Source organism: Mauremys mutica, chromosome 9 (genome assembly GCF_020497125.1).
Source record: "Mauremys mutica isolate MM-2020 ecotype Southern chromosome 9, ASM2049712v1, whole genome shotgun sequence".
Taxonomy (NCBI): domain Eukaryota; kingdom Metazoa; phylum Chordata; order Testudines; family Geoemydidae; genus Mauremys; species Mauremys mutica.
In genome coordinates, this window is record NC_059080.1 from 54328393 (window position 1) to 54353151 (window position 24759).

At 51.0% G+C, this 24759-nt stretch overlaps 1 protein-coding gene across 6 annotated transcripts in view; it reads left to right on the top strand.

The window, feature by feature from the left end:
* The window catches only part of DGKG (diacylglycerol kinase gamma), a 184938-nt gene that overhangs the window by 137415 nt on the left and 22764 nt on the right, over positions 1-24759 (top strand). For all 6 annotated transcript variants that reach the window (XM_045029040.1, XM_045029038.1, XM_045029039.1 and 3 more), the window contains 2 exons: positions 6323-6413; positions 16347-16548. In XM_045029040.1, coding sequence (XP_044884975.1) covers positions 6323-6413; positions 16347-16548 — 293 coding nt within the window. The remainder of the gene's footprint in view (positions 1-6322; positions 6414-16346; positions 16549-24759) is intronic.

The following is a 24759-nucleotide window of genomic DNA, read 5'->3' on the forward strand; positions in this document are numbered from 1 at the left end:
CAGAAACTGCAACTGTGCTTGCTTAGACCAAACCGTCTCCAACCCCAGCTTCCTGCAATGCATAGTAGCCCTGCATAGGCGGGTTAAACATGGCCTTTAACATGGCTAGAACATCGTTTGATTTCTAGCCATGCAAGCAAGGAAAGCCCACCTGCTCACATGGTTTGACTACAACTACTTGAGTAAACATGGTGCTGTTTTGGTAGGCGGGGCCGGATTTAGGGGCAGGCAACCCAGGCAACCACCTGGGGTGCCAGGCTTGCGGGGGCACTGGACTTGGGGGCTGTTTTTGTTGTTTACAGATCCTAGCATGCAAATTTAGCGTTTTATAGGATAGGGATAAATCAAGCATGCAAATTGTGCAGCCAAGTTGTGAAATGGGCTATGCATGCAATACACAATAAGGAATTCAAAAATTTAACAAAGGGGAGGGGGATGCCAAAGACGCTCCTCTCCTGGGACACCACTTAGTTCAGGGCCAGCCCTGTTGCTAGGGTAGCCAGAGCCATAAATGATTTCCGTGGATATGTCACAGCCGTCTCATCCAGGTGCCTGGAAACTCTGTCAAGCACCCTCCCTTTTGACAGTACCAGAAAGCCACATGTCTGCTTTATTGTTATTCCATGGGCATCACTGTCACAGTGTATCTGGACCCCTGTCCTGTACGTAGCATGAGGCGTGTATTACAGCTAGGTCAGCTACCAGAGCAGCGGTAGCACACGCTTCACTGCAGGTTAGCTACCCTCATAATTACCATGACTTCCAGGTGGGCTTGTACAGCCCAAGCTGAAGCCCATGTGGCTGCAGCTTTACTTATCTAGTACCTGAACTAGCTAGATCAAATCTAGCTCAGGTACGCCTACACACGATTGTGGTGTTGACATACCGTAAGGGTCACATTTCCAAGTTTTTCTCTGCAACCAGGAGCACTAGAAACGCATTTTTTTTAATACAAGCTGAGATTCTCACACAATCCCTTGACTCCAGGAGCTGGGGCTTTAAGAAAATCACCAAATATTATGAGAGTCATGATAAAACCATGAGAGTTAGCACCGCTGGGAACAGAGCAGAAGAAATGCTCGTTTGTTGGAAAGGCAGTAGATTTAAGGGTAATACTTACTTTTCTTTATTCTAATCAAGTTCCTTGTTCAGTGTGAGAATGCAGTTGTTTCAGTGATTCTTTATCACTTTCACATAAGACTTCGGTCACATTGCCCTTTGCATCTGAGTGACTACTAGCTGCGTAATATCAATGAGACATGTAAACCTTCCCAGATCCTTTTGCATGACGACCAGATGGAGTTTGTCACCCTATAGCTGTTCAGCCTGTCATATCCAGCCTTGGCTGTCTTCAGCCATGGCCATTCCATATCCTCCTCCAATTGCAAATTGCTCCATTGTGTTCTCTAGTCGTTCTTACTGGTGTAGGGCCAGAGTCCCTGCGGCTGGGGAGGGAAGGTGTAAATCACCCTCATGCACTGGCAGGTGAGCAAGATATGTCCTGCTGTGTCCTTTTCTCTTGGGTTTTGTAGCAGTGCGGACTCACCCCTGCGGCGCCTCCTGCTGGTCATCCATGGGAATTAGCTCTCCAGCCTCCAGAGCACCCTCTGTTGGCTAGTGATCTGCTACCGCTGGGCCCCCATGTCCCTCCTGGACCCCAGTCCCCCTTTCTCTGGGTTGCTGCCCCCCTGGCAGTACCTCCACACTCTCAGGTTCTGGGTTTCCCCACCCAGGGGAACCCCCACCCACTAACCCCGCCTCAGTCTGGGCTACTGCCAGTCACCATCTAGCCCCACTCCCTGGGGCAGACTGCAGCATAAGCCATTCTTCACAGGCAAGGGCATTTGGACCTGCTGCCTTCCTCTACCACCCAGTACCCTTTTAGGTCTTAAACCAGGCCGTGCACCCTGGGGAGTTGCCAGCCAGGAGCTCCCCTACTCCTCTGGCTTGCCCCAGCTCTGCTTCACTCCCAGTACCCTTTCTGCTAGGCAGCCCAGCCCTGCTCCCTCTCAGACCAGAGAGAGCCTGATGGGGCTTCTGGCTCACAGCCTCTTATAGGGGCCAGCTGGGCCTGATTGGGGCATGGCCACAGCTGAGCCTACCTTCCCTAATCAGCCCAGGCTTCTTGCCCTGGCCACAGCCCTCTCCTGGGCTGTTTCAAGCCCCACAGGGTAGGAGCGGGTGTCTACCCCGCTACAGGTTTCCATGGGATTGGTTGATGGTGCAGGCTGGTTAGAGGATGCACTAACTCATTCCATCTTCCAGCTGCCCTGGCCATGCCCCAGCCCTAGCCAGAGTTCTCCACTCTTCTGGGGGTATGTGCTATCTTTGGGCCCCCAGAACAGAGAGGGGTTTCAGGTGCTTTGCACTGTTGCAACTCCCCTCTCTCCCCCTCTATGGCCAGAACCTTCACTAGGGTCTCTGCTGAAGCTTTGACTTGTTAGTACGTGGTCCGTTTTCATTAGGTACTAGAATAACGAGTCCCTGTGCCCTGTGTAACATCCCTTCAGGTTAGTATTTGCTGACAGCTATCCTGTCTCCCCTCCCTAGACAGAGCATGCTCAGCCTTCTGACACATCTGGTGAGCCTGCTTTCTGAACTCTCTGCCAATTGAGCAGTTTTGAAACATGGACACGCACTGCACTTGCTCAATTGGGTGCTTTAATCAGGAGGCACATTTGGCTCTCTTAAGCCTACCAAATCCACCAATTGGATATTGGTGGGACTCCTGGAACTCAGAATCGGGGATTAGTGCCAAGATCCCAGTAACCATTGCAACAGGTAAATGTAAGTTTCTAAGGCTGCCTGCTGGTGGTATCCAGAGAACCAGTTCAGTTGCCAAGTACTCGTTTGGGTGCTTTCATTTAGGCAACAGCCTTTGAAAATCGGGTTCTGTTGTTTGGGAATTCTGGGCCCCAGAGCTGTCCCCTGTGCCCCTGATGGCCCTAATTAGTGATAGTGAGACAGCAAGAATTACCTGGCTTGTTCTACACGCAGTCCTATTGATGCAGCCCAATATAGCATGCTCCTTTTTAGCTCTAGCTTTGCATTGCTGACTCATGTATAATCAATCCTCCCCTACAACCTTAGATTCTGGTGTGTGCTGTTCTTTCCTAGCCAGGCACCCCCATGTGTGTTTGGGCATGTGCCAATGAAAGCATTTTGCATTTGTCTCTAGTGAATCCCATTGATTTTTAGCCACTCTCCCCAAGACCAGAGTGTATTTTAATCCAACCCCTGATGCATTTCCCTTCTCTCCCTGCTCCTGGCTTTGTAGCAGCTAATTCAATCAGCTTATTGCTACCCTATTATTTGCTTGGCTAGCACCCCAAAGCATGCAGGGGACTCTGAAAGTATGAAATCACCTTAATCCCTGGTTCAAATGGGCAATGTGTATTTAATTGATATTTCTGTATTTTTGGTCCTTTGCTGCTAGACCCTGACCACTCACCCCACTGACAGCTTTGGGGTCTTGCTTTTGGGATCCTCCCTGACCTGCCTGATCCAGCTCTTTCCTCTATTCAGTTTCCATTTAACCAAGATAGCTGCTTCCTTGTACCTCCATAATCTAGCCCTTGTTGCACCCCACTGGGCAAAGCGATCCCCAGCCCCGCTCCCAGCCTCTTTTCCATGCTGCCCTCCACCGCTCAAACCCATGTGCCCAGAGCTGGCATGGGACTGGGGAGATGCGCCCCCTTGCTGCCGCTCTGGGGGCCAGTTCCTCTCCTCCCAACAGAGGTGATGGCCCACGAGGGGCTGGTAGGGTTCCTGACCCATGGGGGAGTGCAGAAGGGGGTGGAGCAGAGAGCCTGCTGGAGGTCTCCTTTGCCTGGCTCTGCTATACCCCATCCCCTGTTGCAGTGCCTTTCCCCCAAGAGGAGGGCTGGGGACTGAGAAGAGCTGTTGCCCCACCCCACCTCTGTCTAGGAGGAGCTGAGGGGACCACTGCCTCTGAGAACCCCTGTTGTGACTGCTGCCGTGTTCTCTAAGGGCTTGGCTACACTTGAGAGTTGCAGCACTGGGATTTATAGCGCTGGTCATGCAGCTGTGTAGGGACAGCGCTGGTGTGTGGCCACACTGACAGCTACCAGCGCTGCAGTGTAGCCACATTTGCAGCATTTGCAGCGCTGTTGGGAGCAGTGCATTATGGGCAGCTATCCCAGCGTTCAAGTGGCAGCAACGTGCTTTTCAAAAGAGGGGGGTGGGGTGGGGTGTAGTGTGACAGGGAGCAGGGGAGAGAGAGTGGATTTTTGGAGCCAACACTGTACGTTAGCTTCCTGACTTGCAAAATCAGAAAATGTTCCCGACCCCTTAATCTTAACTCTTAACTGCAAACAGCCTGCATCCAACCGACTCCCGTTCTCCCCTCTGCCCCCGCTGTTCCTCGTCAAGCAAACACTCAACCCCTGTGAATGAGACAGGCAGGGGGTTTTCTCATTTGATTGTTCACAGTCAGGTACAGATTGATCACAGCAAACAGGAGCTGTGTTTGTTTTTTAGATAAGCAGCTCCCTGTGCTCCAGAGCGCCGTGGAGCTCCGAGTTCACAACAAAACAAAGAGAGGCTGCATAACAAAACAAAGAGAGTAATTTAGTTAAAAGCATTCTGGGATATCTCCTAATACCCTGGAGGCCAATAACAGCGCTGGTGTGTGGCCACACTTGACAAGCAGCGCTGGATCACCAGCGCTGCACTCGTTATACCCCAAGCAGACCAGGTGTACAGCCAGTGCTGCAGCCAGGGAGTTGCAGTGCTGGATGTGCCTTGCAGGTGTGGACAGTTACTAATTGCAGCGCTGGAAAGCCTCCACCAGCGCTGCAACTTTCAAGTGTAGCCAAGTTGTTACTGCAGACCCTGAGCGGTTCTGGAGAAGGCTTGGTGCACGACACCCGACTGTCTCTGCACTGCCTGGTTTGGCTGTCAGGGTGTGGAGCTGCTCCTGTGATATGCCAGTCATGGCCGAAAGCAGGAATTCCTGCTCTCCAGATTTCCACCCCACTGCCTGGCTCAGCGTGAACACGCTTGTCATGGTGTATGCACACCCTGTCCCACTTTGGGGTGGGACAGGGTGGAGATATCACCGCAGTTAGTCTCCCTGGTGGCCCTTGGGGTGAACGCGGTACAACCCAGAGGCCACGGTCAGGTACAGCAGCCCTTACGCTCAGGGCAACACGGCCCAGTGGCCAGAGTCAGTCTAACAACCCCCCAGCCCTAGGACAGTGCAGCCCAGTGGCTAGAGTCCATGTAATCACCCTCAGGGGCAGGGCAGGGCAGCTTAGCAGCCAGTGTTCAGCTAACAACCCTCAGGTTCGGGGCAATGTGGCCCAATGGCCAGAGTTACAGCCTAATGGCTACAGTCAATATGGTGGCCCTCAAACAGGACAGCACAGGCTAATGGCCAGAGTCAATATGGCAGGGAAAGGTGGAGGCCGCCACCAGGGGAGTGATGGCCCAAGTAAGGGATCCTGGGCCCACCCAACTCCACTGGGCCCTGACCCAGGGCCCTAACAGTGACAGCGCGGTCCGTCACTGGGTTAGCAGGGAATCCCACCAAAACACGCTGACCTCACTCTGGTGGGAAATACCATTCGGTCACACACACCCCCAGATCACTTCCTACTGTAGTTCCAGAAGCTGCTGTCCATGGGGTGTCAGGGTCTCCGAGCTCCTCAGCGTGGATGGTCCTCCAGAGCTCCTTGGGCTCCAGGCCTCCAATCCAGCTCACAGGGTCTCTGGCTCTTACAGGCAAGGATTGTGGCAGCTCTTCAGCTGCCACTTCTGTTGAAGGTCCTTCCCCTCCGGCCATCCACCTAGAATGAGCTGGGCTGCTCCCTTTTATACTGAGGCAGCAGTTGGAGTATGGCTAGCACAGCCAGCAGGGCGGGACTTACACCGCCCATAGTGTGGGGTTAACCCTTTCTTCTCCAGTGCGGGGTATGCACAACCCGTCACAAAGCTCAGTGATTCATTTTGTGTATCCAAAGCTGCGGCTGGCGTCCCCTCGCCGGCATGAATGCAGGGCTTCAGAAACGTCTCCACTTCTCTACTCTTGGGCCTTGCCAGCTGCCCCGACAGCCCATATTCAGTTGGTCTTGGGGCATGTGTATGTATCACATTGGCTGGCCAGCGTCACTCCATGTGACGGTATCCCACTTTTCCTGGGAGACAAGCTTGTGGGCAGGGTCTCAGCAGCAGGCCAGTACAATTCCCCTGTCAGTGGGGCTGGAGAACCCTGGCCTGGAGGGGAGGGGGTTAGGGATGGAGCCATGTCTCCAGACAAATGTGTTAATGAGTCCTCCCAACTCTGTGTTGTGTGTGTCAGGATGAAGAACAAGCTGTGGTATTTTGAATTTGGCACGACTGAAACGTTCGCTGCTACCTGCAAGAAGCTCCACGACTACCTAGAGATCGAGGTGAGCTCCAGCATACGGTGACCATTTGTCCAAGCGTGGCATTGACAGCTTTCCCATCAGAGTCTCCTCCTGGGAATGAAATGGTGGCTCTCAGATATCTGCCCAATGAGGGACTTCCAGGAATGGCAGTGAATTGTGGCTGGTAGCAAGCTGAAATCAGAATATTGATTGGCAGAAGGTAACCTTTTCAAAAGCACCTTGGTTATTTAGAAACCCAAGTCCCATTTTCAAAAGTGGTTTAGGCACTTATGTCCTGTTTTTCAAAGGGTATTTAAACAGCTAAAGATGCAGATAGGTGCCTAGTGAGATTTTCAAAAGCACCTCAGTGCCTAACTTTCATTGGATTGGTTAGACACCAAACCTACTTAGATGCTTTAGAAAACCCCACTAGACACCTGTCTGCATCTTCAGGTGTCTAAATACCTTTGAAAATCTGGCTGTAAGTGCCTGCCACTTTTGAAAATGGGACTTAGGGTCCTAAATCACTGAGATGTTTTTGATAATTTTACATGTAGGCTCCTAAGTCCTGTAAGTGATTTTGAAAATGTTACCCAGCGGTGCAGGTATCTGACCATACAGATCCACCTCCGTTTTTTGTTTCCCTAAAGTATCATTTCAGAGCAAAGATCTCTAGCAATGCACCATTGTTATATTCAACAAGTAGACTGTAAACTCTTTGGGGCAGGCAGCATTTCTTCCTCTGCGGTTGTATAGCACCCAGCAGAATGGGGCTCGGATTCTGACTACGGCCTCTCAGCGTCATGCCAGTGAAAATAATAAATAGTGATCATTAGAGTGTTAGGCCAAGAAAGCCCAACTCCTGACCTGAAATATACTGATGTAACTGCAGCTTGCAAATGTTTAGCATATTCCCCTGAAACAGTCCTGTCCTCACTAAGTAGCTGGTATGTAAATAGCAGTGTTCTCCACTGAAAGCAGCTCTGTACTCCTGCTTGATTCGCTCAGTGACAGCTTGATCCAGGAGCGATGACGGCACCCCACTGGGGCATGATGTCACTGGATATGCTGGGGACAGGGAGGAAGCTGGTTGAAAGGAGCAGGCTTCTGCTGACAACCAGATCTGATTAGCAGCCCGGGGAAAGGAAATGGACAAGACAGCTCAGGAAAATATTTTGGTCAAGTTTGTATATTTGCGAGGTGAATTCTCCTTAAACACATACCAGAGAGCTGGGAGCAGGGTGCTTGGCCTAACTGCAGCCAGCTGCGGGAGAACAGAATACTCCTGTTTGTGCCTTGCAGCTGTACTGGAGAGTGGGCCTGGAACAGTCTCTCTCTGTAAACGCTGTGTCCGCACACAGCCGCCTTTTGGCGACATGGAAACAGCCTTTAATTAGAGAAAGGAGGAGGGGGGAGCCACTTGTCAGTGGTTGCTAAGAGCTCTGTCATTTTACAGTTCGCACTGGGGGTTTTGTGGTGTGTTTTTTTGTAAACTTCCTGCTTTCCTTATCTCTGAATAAATGAACCTTTTATTACTTATTCATGAGGGCTAGAAAAAACAGGTCGGTTGCCACAAAGGCTGACGTGGATCTGAGCATGCAGGCCATGCTGCTTGCAATTTAATTCCTGTCCAGCAAAGAAAATCCCAGGAGACCCTAATCTTCCGGAGTGTATCTCATCCCTTCATTACAATCCGTATAGGAAAGGTTGGGAGGGAACTAAAAGAGGGTGAATAGTATTGCATATGAAATCCTGCACTGCAGACAAGTGTAGGAGGTGGAACCAGGAAGAAAGATGCTATAGATAGCAGAGGGCGTATGATGGAGGGGCCGGTGTTAGTCAAAGACAGCACCATGCATTCAGCCCATCCACAGATGGAGAAATGCATGTGGATTTTACCTCCAGCAGTGGAATTTTCCTCCATCCTTCATGAGGAAATTCTTTCCCCAGCTCTGCCCAGGGAGAGAGAGCAGAATGCCAGTCCCAGGAGCGCCCGCTGGGTCAGACAGAACTACCTGTAGTGAGCTAGTGGAGGTGGGATCAGGGGGACTGTTGGGTATGGGGGGCGGAGGGCAAAAGAGGAACCAATCGGCCCTGAGGATAGGTCTTGGGGAGAGACGTTGGGTGGGAGAGAGGTGGTGGAACTCCCCCCTCTCTGCTACTTGACAAACCACCCAGACCCCCTCAAGCACCTGCCCTCATGTCACTGCTGTTGGCGTGGACCAGGTGGAATTCCGAGGCCAACTGGTGCGTGTGTGACAGCATAGCAGACGTGGAGGAGCTCTCCGAAAGCATGTGCGTCACCTTCTGTGCAGCACTGGCGCTATCGTGGCCAATTAGAGCCTCGCTTTTGTTGAGCAGTGGGACCCGGGGGCCTGCCACACAACTCAGATCCATTGTAATGCAGGATACGTGGCCGGGGGTTGGGGGAGATGCTTTCCTGAGGCTTCGCTCCCCAGCATGGACAAGGGGATGGGTCCTGTCCTCTGATGTCAGTCAAGCAAAGAAGGACCAGTTAGGTGCCAAAGATGGGGCAGCAGGCCCCTCCCCTTTCAGCCCCTCAGCTATGGCTTTGGGGGTGAGGAGTTGGGGGGGGGGAAGAGGACCGTGACTGCAGCTGATGGAGGCGGGTGGGGTGAAGTGCCTGAAGGGTAGGGATGGTTCACTTTGTGGACAAAGTGAGGGGAGATGGCTGTGGGCCTGGGCCTCGCGGCTGGGTTTCCACTCTCCTGTGAAAGAGAATTCTGGGTTAGCAAGGGAAGTAATGGTGCCTCCCTGTGTTGCCCCGGGCAGCCAGACCGGGCTGAGTTCACGCCAGCCAGGTGTCTTTGGAATAGGAAAGATACAGCATAACCGGAGACCGGAAGGGAGAATGGAATGATTTCCAAACCTGGAGAGTAAGACGCTGCTGTCAAAGAACCACCAAAACACAGCAGCTAGGGTCACTTCACCCCGCCTCCATGTCCCTCCACTGGCCCCTCTCCTCCACCACAGCAAACACAAGCTCCACATCTTGGCCTTTAACACCCTTCTCCGTTTAGCCCTCCTCTCCATCCGATCTGCTCACCTGTCGAGCTGTTGGCCCCAGCGGTACCAGCCTGCCTGTCCACTTCTCCCCCGACAATCTCCATGCACTCTCCCCCGTCACCACCCATTCCCGGGGAAATGTCCCCAAAGAAATTCATAAAGCTGCCACCTTGTACTCTTTTAAATCCCGTTTTAAAAACATACCTGCCACAATGTGTCTCTACAAATCCCTCTCAACTGGCATCGGCAAGGCATGTGACCAGCTTTTCTGGGACGTTGTGCTCGCTTTATGGCAACTCATCCTCCCATTCTAGCCTCGCCCACTGGTCCGGTGTGCCCCCCCGTTGCCTGCTGGCTGGCATGCAGACTGAGTTCCCTGGGCCTGGCCATGTCTGTACATAGCCCCACACAATGGGGTCCTGATCCTGGGGTGGGGTTCCTAGCTGTTACTGCAATACAAATAATAAATATTAATGACAACATAGGAATGCGAACTGTAACCCCTCAGTTTAAAAACCTCAGTGAAGGAAGGCAATTTATCCAGCCATACAAGATGGTAGGACAGAAAGGTGAGGAATAGTTTGTCATTAAAGAAGGATGTTTAGATGAGATATTAGGAACACTGAGCAGGGGAGTATAGCGTCATAGTGTTTAAGGCCAGAAGGGTCACCAGAGTGTCTAGTGACCTCCTGTGTATCACAGGCCATCACCCGGCATCTGCAGGCTAAACCCAGCAGCCTGAATTAGTCCAGAGTAATTAGTAAAGGAAAAGTGTGCAAGGCAGCATCGCTAGTGATGGTCAGATTAGTGTAGGCACTGGAGGGGAGTTGAGCTGCCAAGATATCACATTTCTGACTTGATGACCGAGGTGGCCCCTTGGTCCCTAGTACTGATCTCTGACTCTGTGACTGGCCGGCCTCCCTGAACTGTTCTGTCAGCCAGCCTGGCAAAATTACAGACTTGCTTTAAACAGAGTGAAGCTGTTGATCTCTGAGCCACACCAGGATTTGTGTTTGAAGGTGAGGGAGCGTGTGATGCAGGTGATGCAGTAAGATACACACCGCCCCAAACAGGTGGTGGTGCTGCCATGGGATGGGAGGAAAGATTGGAAGGGGAAGGGGTTGTTAAAATCCCAGACTTCTGCTGCATGTCTCTGAATGTTGGGCAGAAGCCATGCTGCACAGCGATGCATCCTGTTATTTGAGATCGGCGCTGTTGATCAGGAGCAAGTGCAGGTGTTTCAAGCACTCCATCGCAAGCATGGGTGTGTTATGTAAATCACCGCCCCAGGCAGCAAAGTGTTAACCTAGCAGCATTTTAAGTTGAAATTCCCAGTCCGGCCTCCCTCCAGCTCTGAGGCAACTGCCATGAGGGCAGAGAAATGGTGGTTTTGTTTTGGAAATTGGCATCCGTTATGGGACAGCTCCTGGAAATGAATTTGGTTTTCCCCCAGCTGCACATTTCTACGGCCAGCCTCCCTGCCAGCTGCCCCTTCTCAAAGAGCCCATTGTACCAGGCTGGCACACAAACAGAGGAGGGTAAAAGGGGTGGGGGGGACACATTCCCTGCTCGTTGGATGTTCTTCAGTGTGTTGTGTGTGTATGTGGCGTCTGCACCGGGTTCTTAAAGCCAGCAGAAACCCGCCCAAGTTCTGCTGATCCCAGCAGAAGATGGGGGTCCTTTCTAATATGCCTGTTTTCCCAACCCCATAAAGGCACCAGCGTATATAGGATTTGGCAGATCACATTCCTTTTGGACTGGGTCACCACCTCCATCCCTTCCCTGTTCGGGCCAGTAATGTTTAGCCTAAAGACTAAAAATGGCTTATCTGGTGCCCTTTTCCAGGACTGCACTCCTGGGTCCATTCCTTCATTTGTTTCATCTGTTCAATGGCTGCTGTATCGAGCCTGTAATCTCCAGAGTATCCCTGTTCCTCGCTATAGATCTACTGTGAGATAACTGTCAACCCAGGGGGCCTATGACCGTGTCTACACTAGAGAGTTGTACTGCTTTAACTATGTCAGAATTGTCCAAGCAATACACCCCACCCTCGGCGTCGACACAGGAATACCTGTAAAAATGTGCGTATCCTGGGATAGCTCATCCCCCCAAGGTGTTTACCTGCATCTTCAGGTGCCAGCTGCCTTTGTAAATCTGGCCCTAAATACTCAGCTACCTAAATGAGTGTGTACGTGAATTAGCAGTTAGGTGCCTGCAACCGAGTTTAGGTAACTAATTACAGACTCATGTGCCTAACATTAAAGACCCACACTTGAAAGGCTGGCTAGACACTCTGGGTACATGTGTGTGCTTTAGTGTTTAATAGCCTTCCTCTTAGCCATCTCCGCTCCCAGGATATGTTCACACCACCCAATGTGGACGTGCTCGTTCCAGTCTCAGTACATAGAAGCATCCCAGTGTTCTCTCCCCACATGTCTGTATGTCAGAGGTCCCCCCATGTCCTCTCAGGCTCCTATTCCCTTGTCCATCTCCTGCACTCCAACTCCCACTTCTCTGAAAAACTGGAACAGGAAGAGCCAGCTGCCCAGCTCCATTCGCTCCAATAGAAATGATCTGTGTGACTCCAGTGGAGCTACATTGAGTTACATCAACTGGGACTGGGCCCTTACTGTTCTCCCTGCCCCTAAACAAGCCATATCCTATTGCATCAGCATGTCTTTGGCACTTCCTTTTTCTACCTGCATAGCGTTGCCCGGTGAGAAGCTTTACAGACCCTAGAAGTCTGGAATTAACCAGACACAGCATTCAGAAGTTATCATGTTAAAGACCAACAGAGAAATGCCATTGAGATGAGCAGCATCAAGTCATGGATCACTACCCCACTGCGTTAGGCACTGTACATGCACTTCGAGATGTTAGAGGATATTTTACTTCTTATTATTTTCAAAAATATATGGAAGAATGAGTAACTGAAACAAAGCCCCAAAATTCTGAGTTTAGCTTAAAATAAATAAAAAAACATTTCTGGCTTTTCACAATCCAGGCTGAGCTAAAAAAAAGAGAAGACTTCCAAGCATTGTGGGGGATAAAAAAGTATTGCATATACAAAGATAAGTGTGTATGTGTGTGTGCATACTGGTATATTCATTTGCAGGCAGATTCACACACATAATAATGCGGTAATATTTAAAATTTCCTAATTTTTTTAGCATGAATATTTAAAATGTCCTAACTTTAGCATGAATTATTTTAAAAATTCCCTTCCGGCCCTGCATTTCTATGATTCTATAAGGGTGGTTGTGGAATCCCCATCATTGGAGGTATTTAAGAACAGGTTAGACAAACACTTGCCAGGGATGGTCTAGGTTTACTTGGTCCTGCCACAGCTGGACTAGATGACCTCTTGAGGTCTCTTCGAGCCCTACATTTCTATGATTCCATGAAAAATAAGGTTGAGGTCCTCACTCGGCAAGAAAAAGAATCAAAATTCTATCCACAGGGAATTAGAGAGTTCTTCGTTATCCAACACACATTCTTCTTTGGAAAACACGGAGGACAGAAATTCCCTAGCATCATCAAAATCCAAGAAAAAAATAACATTTCTGATCCTTGCTCAGCTGTAACTTAGCAGGCAAAAGAACAGATGCTTTAAAGCCTAGGAAATACATTATGAATGCAAACAACACAAAGATTTTTTTTTCCCCTACATGCGTGGTAGTTTTAGCAACATCAAGGAAGATATTTACCCTTCTACCTTGAAGAAACCACACCTAATTTTTCCACCTATAAGTCATCAGCTTTCCCAGTCAGAAGATGATGTCTGGGTAATAGTATATAGGGGCCGCTTCATGGACACCACACTCCAAGTATTGTTTTGTTGATGAAATACTCTACCTGCTTGAATGCTGGCAGAGGAATTAAAGTCATTTATACAATTAAAAACTCTATTTACTTGTCCCTCCCTCTAGTCCTTTGGAAAGCCACAAATACCTTTTAGTGTCATTTTCAAATGTTGCCATTTGTCTATGCAACACTGAGACACCTCAGTAAGGACTCCAAGTAATGAATGCTTTATTGCTTTCCTAAAGAGGCTCCAAAATTGACAATTTTTTCTTTCACATCTGTAATATTCTTTTCTGCCAAAGTCAACCCAATTTTCCAAATCGCATTTAGAAGAAACAGTATCCAGACATCAAAGGAATAAGGCTTTGACGAGCCAAAATATTTGATTCTCTAAAGTAAGTTCAAATAATAAGAGAAGAGGCCACAGGGAAAGGTAGCTGAGCAGTGGGCGTTTTCTAAGTTGCTGTAGATAGAACAGGGTGAACTGTGAGCAGTGATTTGAGAAACTGTCTGGTTAGTGACATCAGTTCCACTTGAAATTATGGGAAAAATTATCTAATCAGACTTCTCTGGGTTTTTTAATTTTTAATTTAAAATGTATAATAAAAAACATCTTGTAGCCAAAAGAAAGAACCAAAGAATGAGAGAGTGTTTCTAGGACAGGGGTTCTTGAATTCTATCAGAGAGTTATATTTGACTCCCTCCACTCCCCGCACCCTACATACAATATTCAAAATAGAAATGCCCACCCAACAACATGAGAGACAAGGTGGGTGAGGTACTATTTTCTATTGAACCAGCTTCTGTTGGTGAGAAAGACAAGCTTACAGAGCTCTTCTTCAGTTCCTGAAGAACAACAGACCGACAGAAGTTGGTCCAATAAAAGATATGACCTCGCCCACCGTGTCCCTCTGATACCCTTGAGACCCACACGACTACAACAACAGAGCATGTAAGATTCTGACGGATCAGGTGCTTGTATAACCTCTGCTTCTCCTGACATCCGGGAGGGACGAGGTGATGCTCACTGCTGACAGCTGCCCCCCACCCAAGTTGGTTTTAAGAAAAGCTGTTTGAAAAATGCTAATGATTTGTCATGAGAAATTTTTAAAAATTGATATTTTTCTTTTCATCAAAATGTCCTGCAAATGTTTTGGAGGATTTCAAAAGACCACAACAGAAAACTTGGGGCGAGGGGTCAGAATTTCTGTTTTCAGTTACATTTTTCAGTTTGGGGCAAAATGTTTCCTGGTCTTGTTGACATGTTTCCATGAAATGGAAATTATTCTGTGAAAAGTGGTGTTTGACAAAAAGCCCTTTTCACTGAAATTACATATTGCAAAGAATTGTTTTGACCGGCTCTACTGTTAAGCTGTTTAGGGCTTGGGGTTTGTGTGTAATAGAGATTGCCTTTCATATGGGGTCAGACTGTGATGCTGAGATCAAAGGTGCTCGCCGGCTGGCACTCCGGATGGTAGGTATGAATGATGAGGAGTCAGTGGCAGGGCATTCTCAAGGAAGGGCCCTCCACTCTGAATTCCCTTCCCTTGGCTTAATCCACGACAACCAGACTCTGTTGGTCTTCAGGGCACAATGCAAAGGCTGGGTGTTTTCCCAGGTTTTCCATAAGGGGGTGACTGACAGAGCTGGCTCCAGGGTTTTTGCCGCCCCAAGCAGCGGAAAAAAAAGAAGCCGTGATCGTGATCGGTGGCAGCTCAACCGCGCCGCTTTCTTCTTCGGCTGCAGGTCCTTCCCTCCGAGAGGGACCGAGGGACCCGCCGCCGAATTGCCGTCAAAGAGCCCGATGTGCCGCTCCTTCCCCTTGGCTGCCCCAAGCACCTGCATGCTGAGCTGGTGCCTGGAGCCAGCCCTGGTGACTAAGCAGGGACTCATTGTTTGCAAGGCAGGTCCTGTAGCGGACATTGTGCCAGTTTCAGTTTAATGGATGAGCTGTATTTCCTGTCCATTCCATATGCCTCTAGCAGTTCTGAACAGTGCATGGAATACATTCAAAGACTGAAAAAATGCACTACCTGCCTATCAGCCCCAGGGCTGGGAAGAAAACGAGACATTGTTTGTGAAGGGGCTGCATGCGGCCTGGTCTGAACTGCCTGCATGCAGAGTACACCCAGTGGAAAGACCGATGCGCGGCACAAGTTGCCACTGGCCTCTCTGAGGGCAGGATTCCCAGGCTGTTTCCGTTGGGTGGGGCTAGTACCCAGTGCAGACCCCCTGTGTGCTGCCTGCTCCCCAAGTGGCAGCCTGAACTTTTTGTATCCCAGCCTGGGCAGTCTGTGTGTGCAGGCCAGAGATCAGCAGCTCTGTCCTCAGCCTGTGGCTCCAGTTCAGCAAAGCACTGAGGCATGTGCCTAACTCGAACCACACGAGTAGCCCTGTTGCCATCTATGGGTTTTCTCATGTGTTTAAAGCTAAGCACATGCTCAGATACCTGTACCTTGTTGAATCAGGGCCAAACATCGCGTGCCATGAATACACTGTTCTGTTCACTGTCCTCTGCCCTCCACACTGCTGGGCCTCACCGCCCGGCCAGAGCCAGGTCATGGAAATCACTAGCCATTCAGATGAAAATGGCTCCTCTTCTCTCCCCCACCCCCGAAGAGACATGCCTCCCCATCTCACAGTCATGGAGCGTAAGGCCAGAAGAGATCATCTGGTCTGATCTCCTGTATGCCACAGGCCATTGTGTTTCAACCCAAACGCCCTGCACCAAGCCCAGCCACTTGTGTCTGACTAGCATGTCCTCCAGAAAGGCAGCAGTGCTATTTCAAGGGACTGATGTGATTTTTTCCATTTGCCACATAACGACTCCATGCTTTGATGAATGCCGTGTGGTCGCTGATTTTGGGCTCTCTGCTTTACACTTCTGTCGGTGCCTGTAGCTGCCGTATGGTAGATCAGGATGTCTGGACCATTTCCCGGTGGTGTTCCTGGCATGCGGGACCTTGCCAGTTCTCCTAGCCTAGGCCTTCTCTGGCGTTCTGGGGAAGTGGACATGCCTCTGCAAGCCCAGCTCCTGGGAGCTCTGCATCTGTCCCTTCTTTGTGTCTGTTGTGTGCCCACAGGCCCCACCCAATCGGGCTGTCAGTCAGTGTCTAATTCCTGACCATGCCTGTCTCTTTGCAGTGTGACGGAACGCTGCTGGACCTGAGCAGTACCTCACTGGAGGGCATCGCCGTCCTCAACATCCCCAGCATGTATGGTGGCTCCAATCTCTGGGGCGAGACCAAGAGACAGCGCAGCTATAACCGGATCAGCAAGAAAGTGCCTGAAAAGTTGCACTCCACGGTGGTCACTGATGCCAAGGAACTCAAGTTCTGCATCCAAGGTGAGCTGCGAATGCCATCACTCCCAGCGCATGGAGAGGTTTGGGGATGGGAGGCGGTAGGGCTCGATAAAGCACAGAGCGGGGATGACTGAACCGTGCATGTATCTCTGTAGGCACTTTGGTCATGGCTTAAAACAGGAGAGTGAGAGAAGGTTCCTAACAATATATTTTATGACCGAGAATGGTTCTTTCATGAGCATTTAACTGGCCCAGAACAGAGGTAAATCCACATTGCCCTCATCCCACCTCCTTCCCTTCTCTCCATGGCACCCAAAAATCTTTGTCCATTTGCCAACCTTTTGGGCATTGGAAAGCCCTGGAGAATGGTCGAAAGATGGTTCCTTTGACTATCCTGACGTAGCCCCATGTGTACAATGGCATTAGTACTCCTGCCTTTCTCCAACTCAAGGACTATCTCTCCCCATATGTACAAAGGGAGCAGGTGGGTTATCCCCCCTTCCCTGGGTGTGGGTGGGTGGTGAATAGAGTGCCCTGGGTGTGGATGGGGACAGGACCAGCCCAGGTGCTGTGGAGCAGAGCAGGTGGGGGATTGGTTAGCGATAACCCAGTGGAGGGCGTGGGGATTATGGGACACAAATCTCAGTTAGGTCAGCGTGAGACTCAGGGCCTGGTGTGTGTGTCTGGGCTCTGTCTGAGGAGGCTGTTTGCTGATTGCACTGCACGGGGAGTAGGGGGGAGCGATCGATGATCTTCCCAGGCACTGTAGGGTGACCAGGTGTCCAGTTTTTGACCAGAACACCTGGTCGAAAAGGGACCCTGGCAGCTCTGGACAGCACTGCCGACCGGGCTGTTAAAAGTCCGCTTGTCGGTGCTGCAGAGCTAAGGCAGGCTCCTACCTGTCCTGGCTCTGCGCTGCACCCCGGAAGTGGCCAGCAGGTCCGGCTCTTAGTTGAGGGGGCCACGGGTCTCCGCATGCTGCCCTTGCCCCGAGCACCAACTCTGCACTCCCATTGGCCGGGAACCGCAGCCAATGGGAGCTGCGGGTGCGGTGCCTGAGGGTGAGAGCAGCATGCAGAGCCGCCTGCCGCACCTCCGCCTAGGAGCCGGACCAGCTGGCTGCTTCCGGGGCACATCGCGGAGCCAAGACAGGCAGGGAGCCTGCCTTAGTCTCACTGCGCCACTGACCAGGAGGTGCCCCGAGCCCGTCCCACACCCTGAACTCCTCTGCCCCAGCCTGGAGCCCCCTCCTGCACCCCAAACCCCTCATCCCCAGCCCTACCCCAGAGCCCACATCCCCAGACAGAGCCCTCACCCCCCCCTGCACCCCAACCCCCTGTCCCAGCCTGGAGCCCCCTCCTGCACCCCAAAGCCCTCATCCCCAGCCCCACCCCTGAGCCCGCACCCCCAGCCAGAGCCCTCACCCCCTCCTGCACCCCAACCCGGAGCCTTCTCCTGCACCCTCAACCCCTCATTTCTGGCCCCACCCCGGAGCCCGCACCCACAGTTAGAGCTCTCACCCCCTCCCGCACCCCAACCCCCTGCCCCAGCCCAGTGAACGTAAGTGAGGGTGGGAGAGAGCAAGCCACCAAGGAAGGGGGAATATAGTGAGTGGGGGCAGGGCCTCGGGGAAGGGGTGGGGCAGGAATGTGTCCTCAGGGAAACGGGGAGGCTCGGGGGCTCGGTTTTGTGCCATTAGAACGTTGGCAACCCTAAGGCACTGGCTGGGGCTTCCTGGCTTGTTTCCTCCTGTTGTCTGTGTGGCGCGGCGGGTGCAGGTCGGGGGCAGCAGAACTGGCCGTGGTGGGGCCCCAGAGCTGTCATGCGGCTGGGTTACCCTGAGTTGGTGGTGAAGAGCTCGGGCCGTGCCAGCGAGCCAGGGGCCTGTGGGTGTTCTGGAGCCCCTGAGCTCCGGCCTGTGGGCAGCTGCTCTCCAGAGCAGAGGGAGGTGATTATTAACATGATCAGTTGAGGCACAGGTGCAGGGTTCTTGTGGGGAGGGGAGTGCTCGAGGGGGAGGTGCAGCCTGCCGTGGGGCTGAGTCCTGGCAGCATGGGAGGGGGCAGGAGGAGAATGTGAGGTGCTGCCTGGCTCTTCAAAAGTCTGACTCCAGATGGCAAGGGCTGGGGCATTCTTGGCAGTGCCCTGGGAGGCCAGAATTCCTCTCCCCGCTGGTGGAGTCTCACTGGGGAATGGAGGTGGTAGCTGGTGGCTGCTGTTGCTGGAGCAGTCATTGCTGCTTCGAGGGGAAAAGCAGGGAATGAAACAGCGGAGCTCGTCCTGTTACACTCCCTCTAGGCCCCTACTGCAGCATGGCCAGCTCTCGCATCTGCACGTTTCACGATAGCTGGTGGTTTTCTGCAAGCCCCAACTCTAGAGTCAGGTGATTGTGTGAGTATCTCAGCCTACCTTTCTACCCTCCTGGATGAAAAGAAAACCTTTTGCAGGCATGAGCTGAGGGCGACCTAGCAGCTCAGAGACCAGAAGACAGAGAAACAACATTTACTGTGATTTAAACTCTCATGATTTCTAAGCCAAACTCATAATTTCTGGGCCCTGACTCAGGACTTTTGCACACTTGGGGTTGGCACCGCTGTGGGGGACTTGGGAGGGACTTTGAAGGTGCTTGAAGAAAGCTCTGCATCTGCTATTCCCTTGACAGTGGCCTGTGAAAGCAGGCTGCATTTTGCTGTATGCTGGCTCCCCTCTCGGGGGGCCCTGATAGGCTGCCGTGCAGTATGATTTAGACAGCCATGAGAGCTGCATAAACTGGAGGGGTGCTGCCCATTGCTTAAACCTCCTTAGTCAGATAACAGGCCTGACTCCCTGTGGCCCTGGGCCTGGTGTGGCGATTTCCACCTGCACCGGCGTGCGCAGGGGAGATGGCTGCAGAGGTGCAGGGCAGTAGGGAATTGGGCTCAGTGTAGTCTCACCGGCGTGCACAGCTCCCCCCATCTGTTTGTGGCTATGTTCAGAGGGCCCAAACTAAACACTTGCTTTGCAAATCTTGTCCTCCATAGGAGGACATAGACCAAGGGCTTCAAGAGAATTATACCCTGGTCCCTCCCCATTTTAATTCCATCCTTCATCCGGACTTGGGCATGGAGATAAACCCTTTGCGGTGTGAGAGTCAGCACTAGTGACAAAGTCAAAGTAAAGGGAACCCAACAAAGAGGAGGCAAGCGTGCCATCCTGCCCCAGAGGCAAAGGATGGGGAATAAGCAAACACAGATTTAGTAGAAAGCCCTCTGGCTGCTTGAGGGAGTCAATACAATAAACAAACAGAACCTCTTGTGGTTTTCAGCCTCCTCAAGTTTTAGTCTAGCCTCCAGTCTCCTACGACTTGGGGATTATTATATAACACAGATTGTGTGCGTTCACTAGATATGAATTGAGTCATATGCTTAACTACTAGTCCTGCTAGCCATAAATCCGGTGGGGATAGCGCTGCAGATTGCCGTTCAATATCTCAGAGCCAAATCTTTAACCATAGGGAGATGCCGGGGATTGTTCCTGAAGGTGACATTTAGGGCTTCTGTGGTAGGGCTCTGTGAAGAGCTTCCACAGGGCTAGGAAGACACAGGAATTTCAGAGCCCCAATGTGCAAAGGAGAAGATGGTATGAAGGGGCGGGGAGTAAATTAACTAACCACTGGGGAGTTTGCGGGAAGAGAGAGCTGCTACAGGAAGGGTGGGTTCCACTGTAATGCAAGTAACTCCGAAGGGCATGCACAGAAAACTAGCAAGGCTTTGTGGGATTATTTTAAGTAGGAGCTGGGAGAGAGCCACTGGGTGCCAAGGTGCAGCAGAGGCAGACAAAACCTTCTGTCCAGGTGTCAGGGAGATACAGCTGTCTCTGAAGTCAGTAAAGTGTAGGGCAGAAATTGCAGCTGGAGAAGCGACAGGTTGAGATCAGAGAGAAAAAGCCCAGAAAGTAGTGCGGTGCCAGAGTTCAGCGTTAAATAACCTGCGTCTTGAACTAGCTGTTCCGAGAAGCAATGATGCTGAGAAACTGTTTCTGTAACTCTTGTCCCAATGTGATCTGACCGTCCATTGTTATCCAGTGAGTCATCCATTGTTCTGGGTGATCAGACTGAGCTGCCTCTTAGAGCTCCCTCAGCACTGCACTCAATGCAGTGTTCTTCATTGGGATGCTGGTAGCATAGCCCTAGTGGTATGACTGTACTTATGACTTGGAGCCATACGGAGTCAGGTGTGTGATCGGAGCACACGACCAATAGGAAGGAGAGAGAGAAGTGCTCCTATTCCTCCTGTCTTATAACTAAGGCTGCATGTCTGTCATGGGGGTCCGTGACTTCTGCAGTGGCTGACTCTGGGACTGACCGAACAGATCAGGCAGCCCCTGGGCCAGCCACACCAGCCGCTGTTGGGGCAGTTTTGGTGTGGGAGGGGGCTCAGGATGGGGGGAGGGGGTTGGGGTGCGTGGTGGTGCTTACCACGGGGGGGGCGGGGCTTCCTTCCCAGAAGCGGCCGACATGTCCCTGCAGCTCCCAGGTGGAGGGACCAGGGGAGCTCCTTGCACTGCCAATGCTCCCAGGCACCGCCCCCCACAGCTCCCATTGGCTGTGGTTCCTGGCCAATGGGAGCTGTGGAGCCGGAGCTCACGGCAGCATGGGGAGCCCCCCGGCCTTTCCTCCTGCTAGATGCTGCAGGGACACACAGACCCAGGTAGGGAGCCTGCCAGCCCTGCCAACCCTCCCCCCCCCCAGCACCAGCAGGGGTCCCGGGACGTGCACCATTACCACCTGCCCCCTCCAGCACCAGCGGGGGTCCCAGGCCACCACCATCCAGCCCCCGCAGCGCCCGCAGACCGCCCCCCCAGAGCATCCGCAGACCCCTGGCCCAAGGTTTAGTTGGGGTATATAGTACAAGTCATGGGGTATGTCTACACTATGGGATTATTCCGATTTTACGGAAATTGATTTTTGGAAGCAGATTGTATAAAGTCGAGTGCACGCGGCCACACTAAGCACATTAATTCGGCGGTGTGCGTCCATGTACCGAGACTAGCATCTACTTCCAGAGTGTTGCACTGTGGGTAGCTATTCCATAGCTATCCCATAGTTCCCGCAGTCTCCCCTGCCCATTGGAATTCTGGGTTGAGGTCCCAATGCCTGATGGGGCCAAAAATTTGTCGCAGGTGGTTATGGGTAAATGTCGTCAGTCAATCCTCCCTCCGTGAAAGCAACGGCAGACAATCATTTTGTGCCCTTTTCCTTGGATTGCCCAGGCAGACGCCATAGCACGGCAACCATGGAGCCCGTTCAGCCTTTTTTCACTGTCACCGTATGTCTACTGGATGCTGCTTACAGACGCGGTACTACAGTGCTACACAGCAGCATCCCCTTACCTTTGCAAGTTAGCAAAGAAGGTTACCAGCCCTACTGTACCGTCTGCTGCTTTGCAAGTTGACAAAGACGATTACCAGTTATACTGTACCGTCTGCTTCTGTCACAGGTGCTCCTAGCCGGCCTCAGTGAGGTCGGTCGGGGGCGCCTGGACAAAAATGGGAATGACTCCCCAGGTCATTCTCTTCTTTAAGTTTTGTCTAATGGAGAGTCAGTCCTGCTAGAATATCAGGCAAGCCTACTAAAGAACCAGAGAGGCAAACGGCCGCTCCGGGTCAGAGCCCCAGAGATCCCGCTGAAATGATGAGCTGCATGCCATTCTAGGGGGTGCCCCTGCAACAACCCCACCCGTTGCTTCCCTCTTCCCCCACCCCTTCTGGGCTACCATGGCAGTTATCCCCCTATTTGTGTGATGAAGTAATAAAGAATGCATGAATAAGAAACAACACTGACTCTATTGCCTCTGCAAGCAGAGATCAAAGGGGGGAGGGGAGGGCGGTTGGCTTACAGCAAAGTAGAGTGAACCACCATTCTGCACTTGGTCAGCCTATAGCTGAAATTGGGGATCTGTGATAAGCACTAGGATAGAAGCACAGGCAGGACTGAATCTCTATTTGTGTGTGGGCCTTTGGTTGACACTGGTAAAATACAAAATGTCCCAGGATATGTATGTTGGGGGACAATTCTAAACGGCAGCTTAATTTTTTTATTTACAGCAAAATGTAGAGGTCTAAGTATCTGATTGTGAGCCCTGGCAGCAAGGGGTAGGCACGACCGCGCAGTGCTGCTGACTGGGAGAGCAGCTTGAGGCAGAAGCCTCCAGCTGCCATGATATTCCAGGCAGGACTGAATCTCCATTAGACAAAACTTAAAGAAGAGAATGACCTGGAGTCATTCCCATTTTTGCCCAGGCACCCCCGGCCGACCTCCCCAAGGCCAGCCAGGAGCACCCACGGGATGACGATAACGGATGAGCTCAGCCCAGAATTCAAATGGTTTTCGGAGAGTGCGGGAACTGTGGGATAGCTACAGTCGTCAGTTGCCCCTCCCTCCATGAGTATCCATTTGATTCTTTGGCTTTCTGGTACGCTTGTCTCAACTCCTTAAGTTTCACGCAGCACTGTGTTCCCTGATGTGGCCTCTGTCCATCATGGCCTTGGAGATTTTTTCAAATGTTTTGGCATTTCGTCTTTTGGAACAGAGTTCTGATAGGACAGAGTTCTGATAGGACAGATTCATCTCCCCATACAGAGATCAGATTCAGTATCTCCCGTATGGTCCATGCTGGAGCTCTTTTTTGATTCTGGGACTGCATGGTCACCTGTGCTGATCAGCGCTCCATGCTGGGCAAACAGGAAATAAAATTCAAACGTTCGCAGGGCTTTTCCTGTCTACCTGGCCAGTGCACCCGAGTTCAGATTGCTGTCCAGAGCGGTCACAATGGTGCACTGTCGGATAGCTCCCGGAGGCCAATACCGTCGAATTGCGGCCACGCTAACCCTAATTCGAAATGGCAGTGTTGATTTCAGCGCTACTCCCCTCGTCGGGAAGGAGTACAGAAATCGATTTTAAGAGCCCTTTACATCGAAGTAAAGGGCTTCGTTGTATGGACGGGTGCAGGGTTAATTCGATTTAACGCTGCTAAATTCAAGATAAACTCGTAGTGTAGACCAGGCCATGAACAGGTCTCGGGCCGTGAATTTTTGTTTACTGCCCATGACCTGTCCATGACTTTTACTAAAAAATACCCATGACTAAAATGTAGCCTTACTCATAACACAAGAACAAGGGAACATTCAATGAGATTGAAAGGTGGCAGATACAAAACTGATCAAAAATACTTTCTTACCCAACACATTATTACCCCCTCGAACTCACTGCCACTTGATAACTTTGAAATCTAGGACTTGGTAGGATTGATAAAATGTCTCTTGCTATGTGTATGTACAGCACCTAGCACAATGGGACCCTGATCTTAGTGCTACTGTAAAACAAATAATAAATAATACCAAATAATAATAAATAATAGGCAAAGAGTAACTATTAATGGAATGCATCTGTAACTTTCACTCCATGCATCTGAAGAAGTGAGGTTTTTTACCCATGAAAGCTTATGCCCAAATAAATCTGTTAGTCTTTAAGGTGCCACCGGACTCCTTGTTGTTTTTGCGGATACAGACTAACACGGCTACCCCCTGATATTAATGGAATGATGTCAGATTGGAAGGAGGTCTCAAGTGGGGTTCCACAGGGATCTGTTCTAGGTCTGGTGTTATTTAACATCTTCATTAATGACCTAGATGTAGGAATAGAGAGCATACTGATCAAATTTGCAGATGACACAAAGTTGCAGACACTATGGAGGATAGAGCTAACATTCAAATTGATCTTCATAAATTGAAGAACTGGGCTCTAGACAACAAAATGAAATTCTACAAGGACAAATGTAAAGTGCTGCACTTAGGCAAGAAAAACCAAATGCACAAATACAGAATGGGGGATAACTGGCTTGGCAGCAGTATGGCTGAGACAGATCTGGGAGTTGTGGTGGATCACAACCTCAACATGAGTCAGCAATACGATGCTGTTGCAAAAAAAGCAAATGCAATGTTAGGTTGCATTTAAAGAGGTTTAGCATGCAAGTCATGGGATGTGATAGTACCGCTCTACTCAGCCCTGGTTAGGCCTCAGCTGGAGTACTGTGTCCAGTTTTGGTGACTGCTGTATAAAAAGGATGTCGAGAAACCAGAAAGGACCAAAGGCGGGTGACAAAGATAATCAAAGGGATGGAAAGCAAGCCATAGGAGCAAAGGCTGAAGGAACTGGGTATGTTTAGTTGAAAAAGAGGAGATTGAGGGGGGACATGATAGTGGTCTTCAAATACA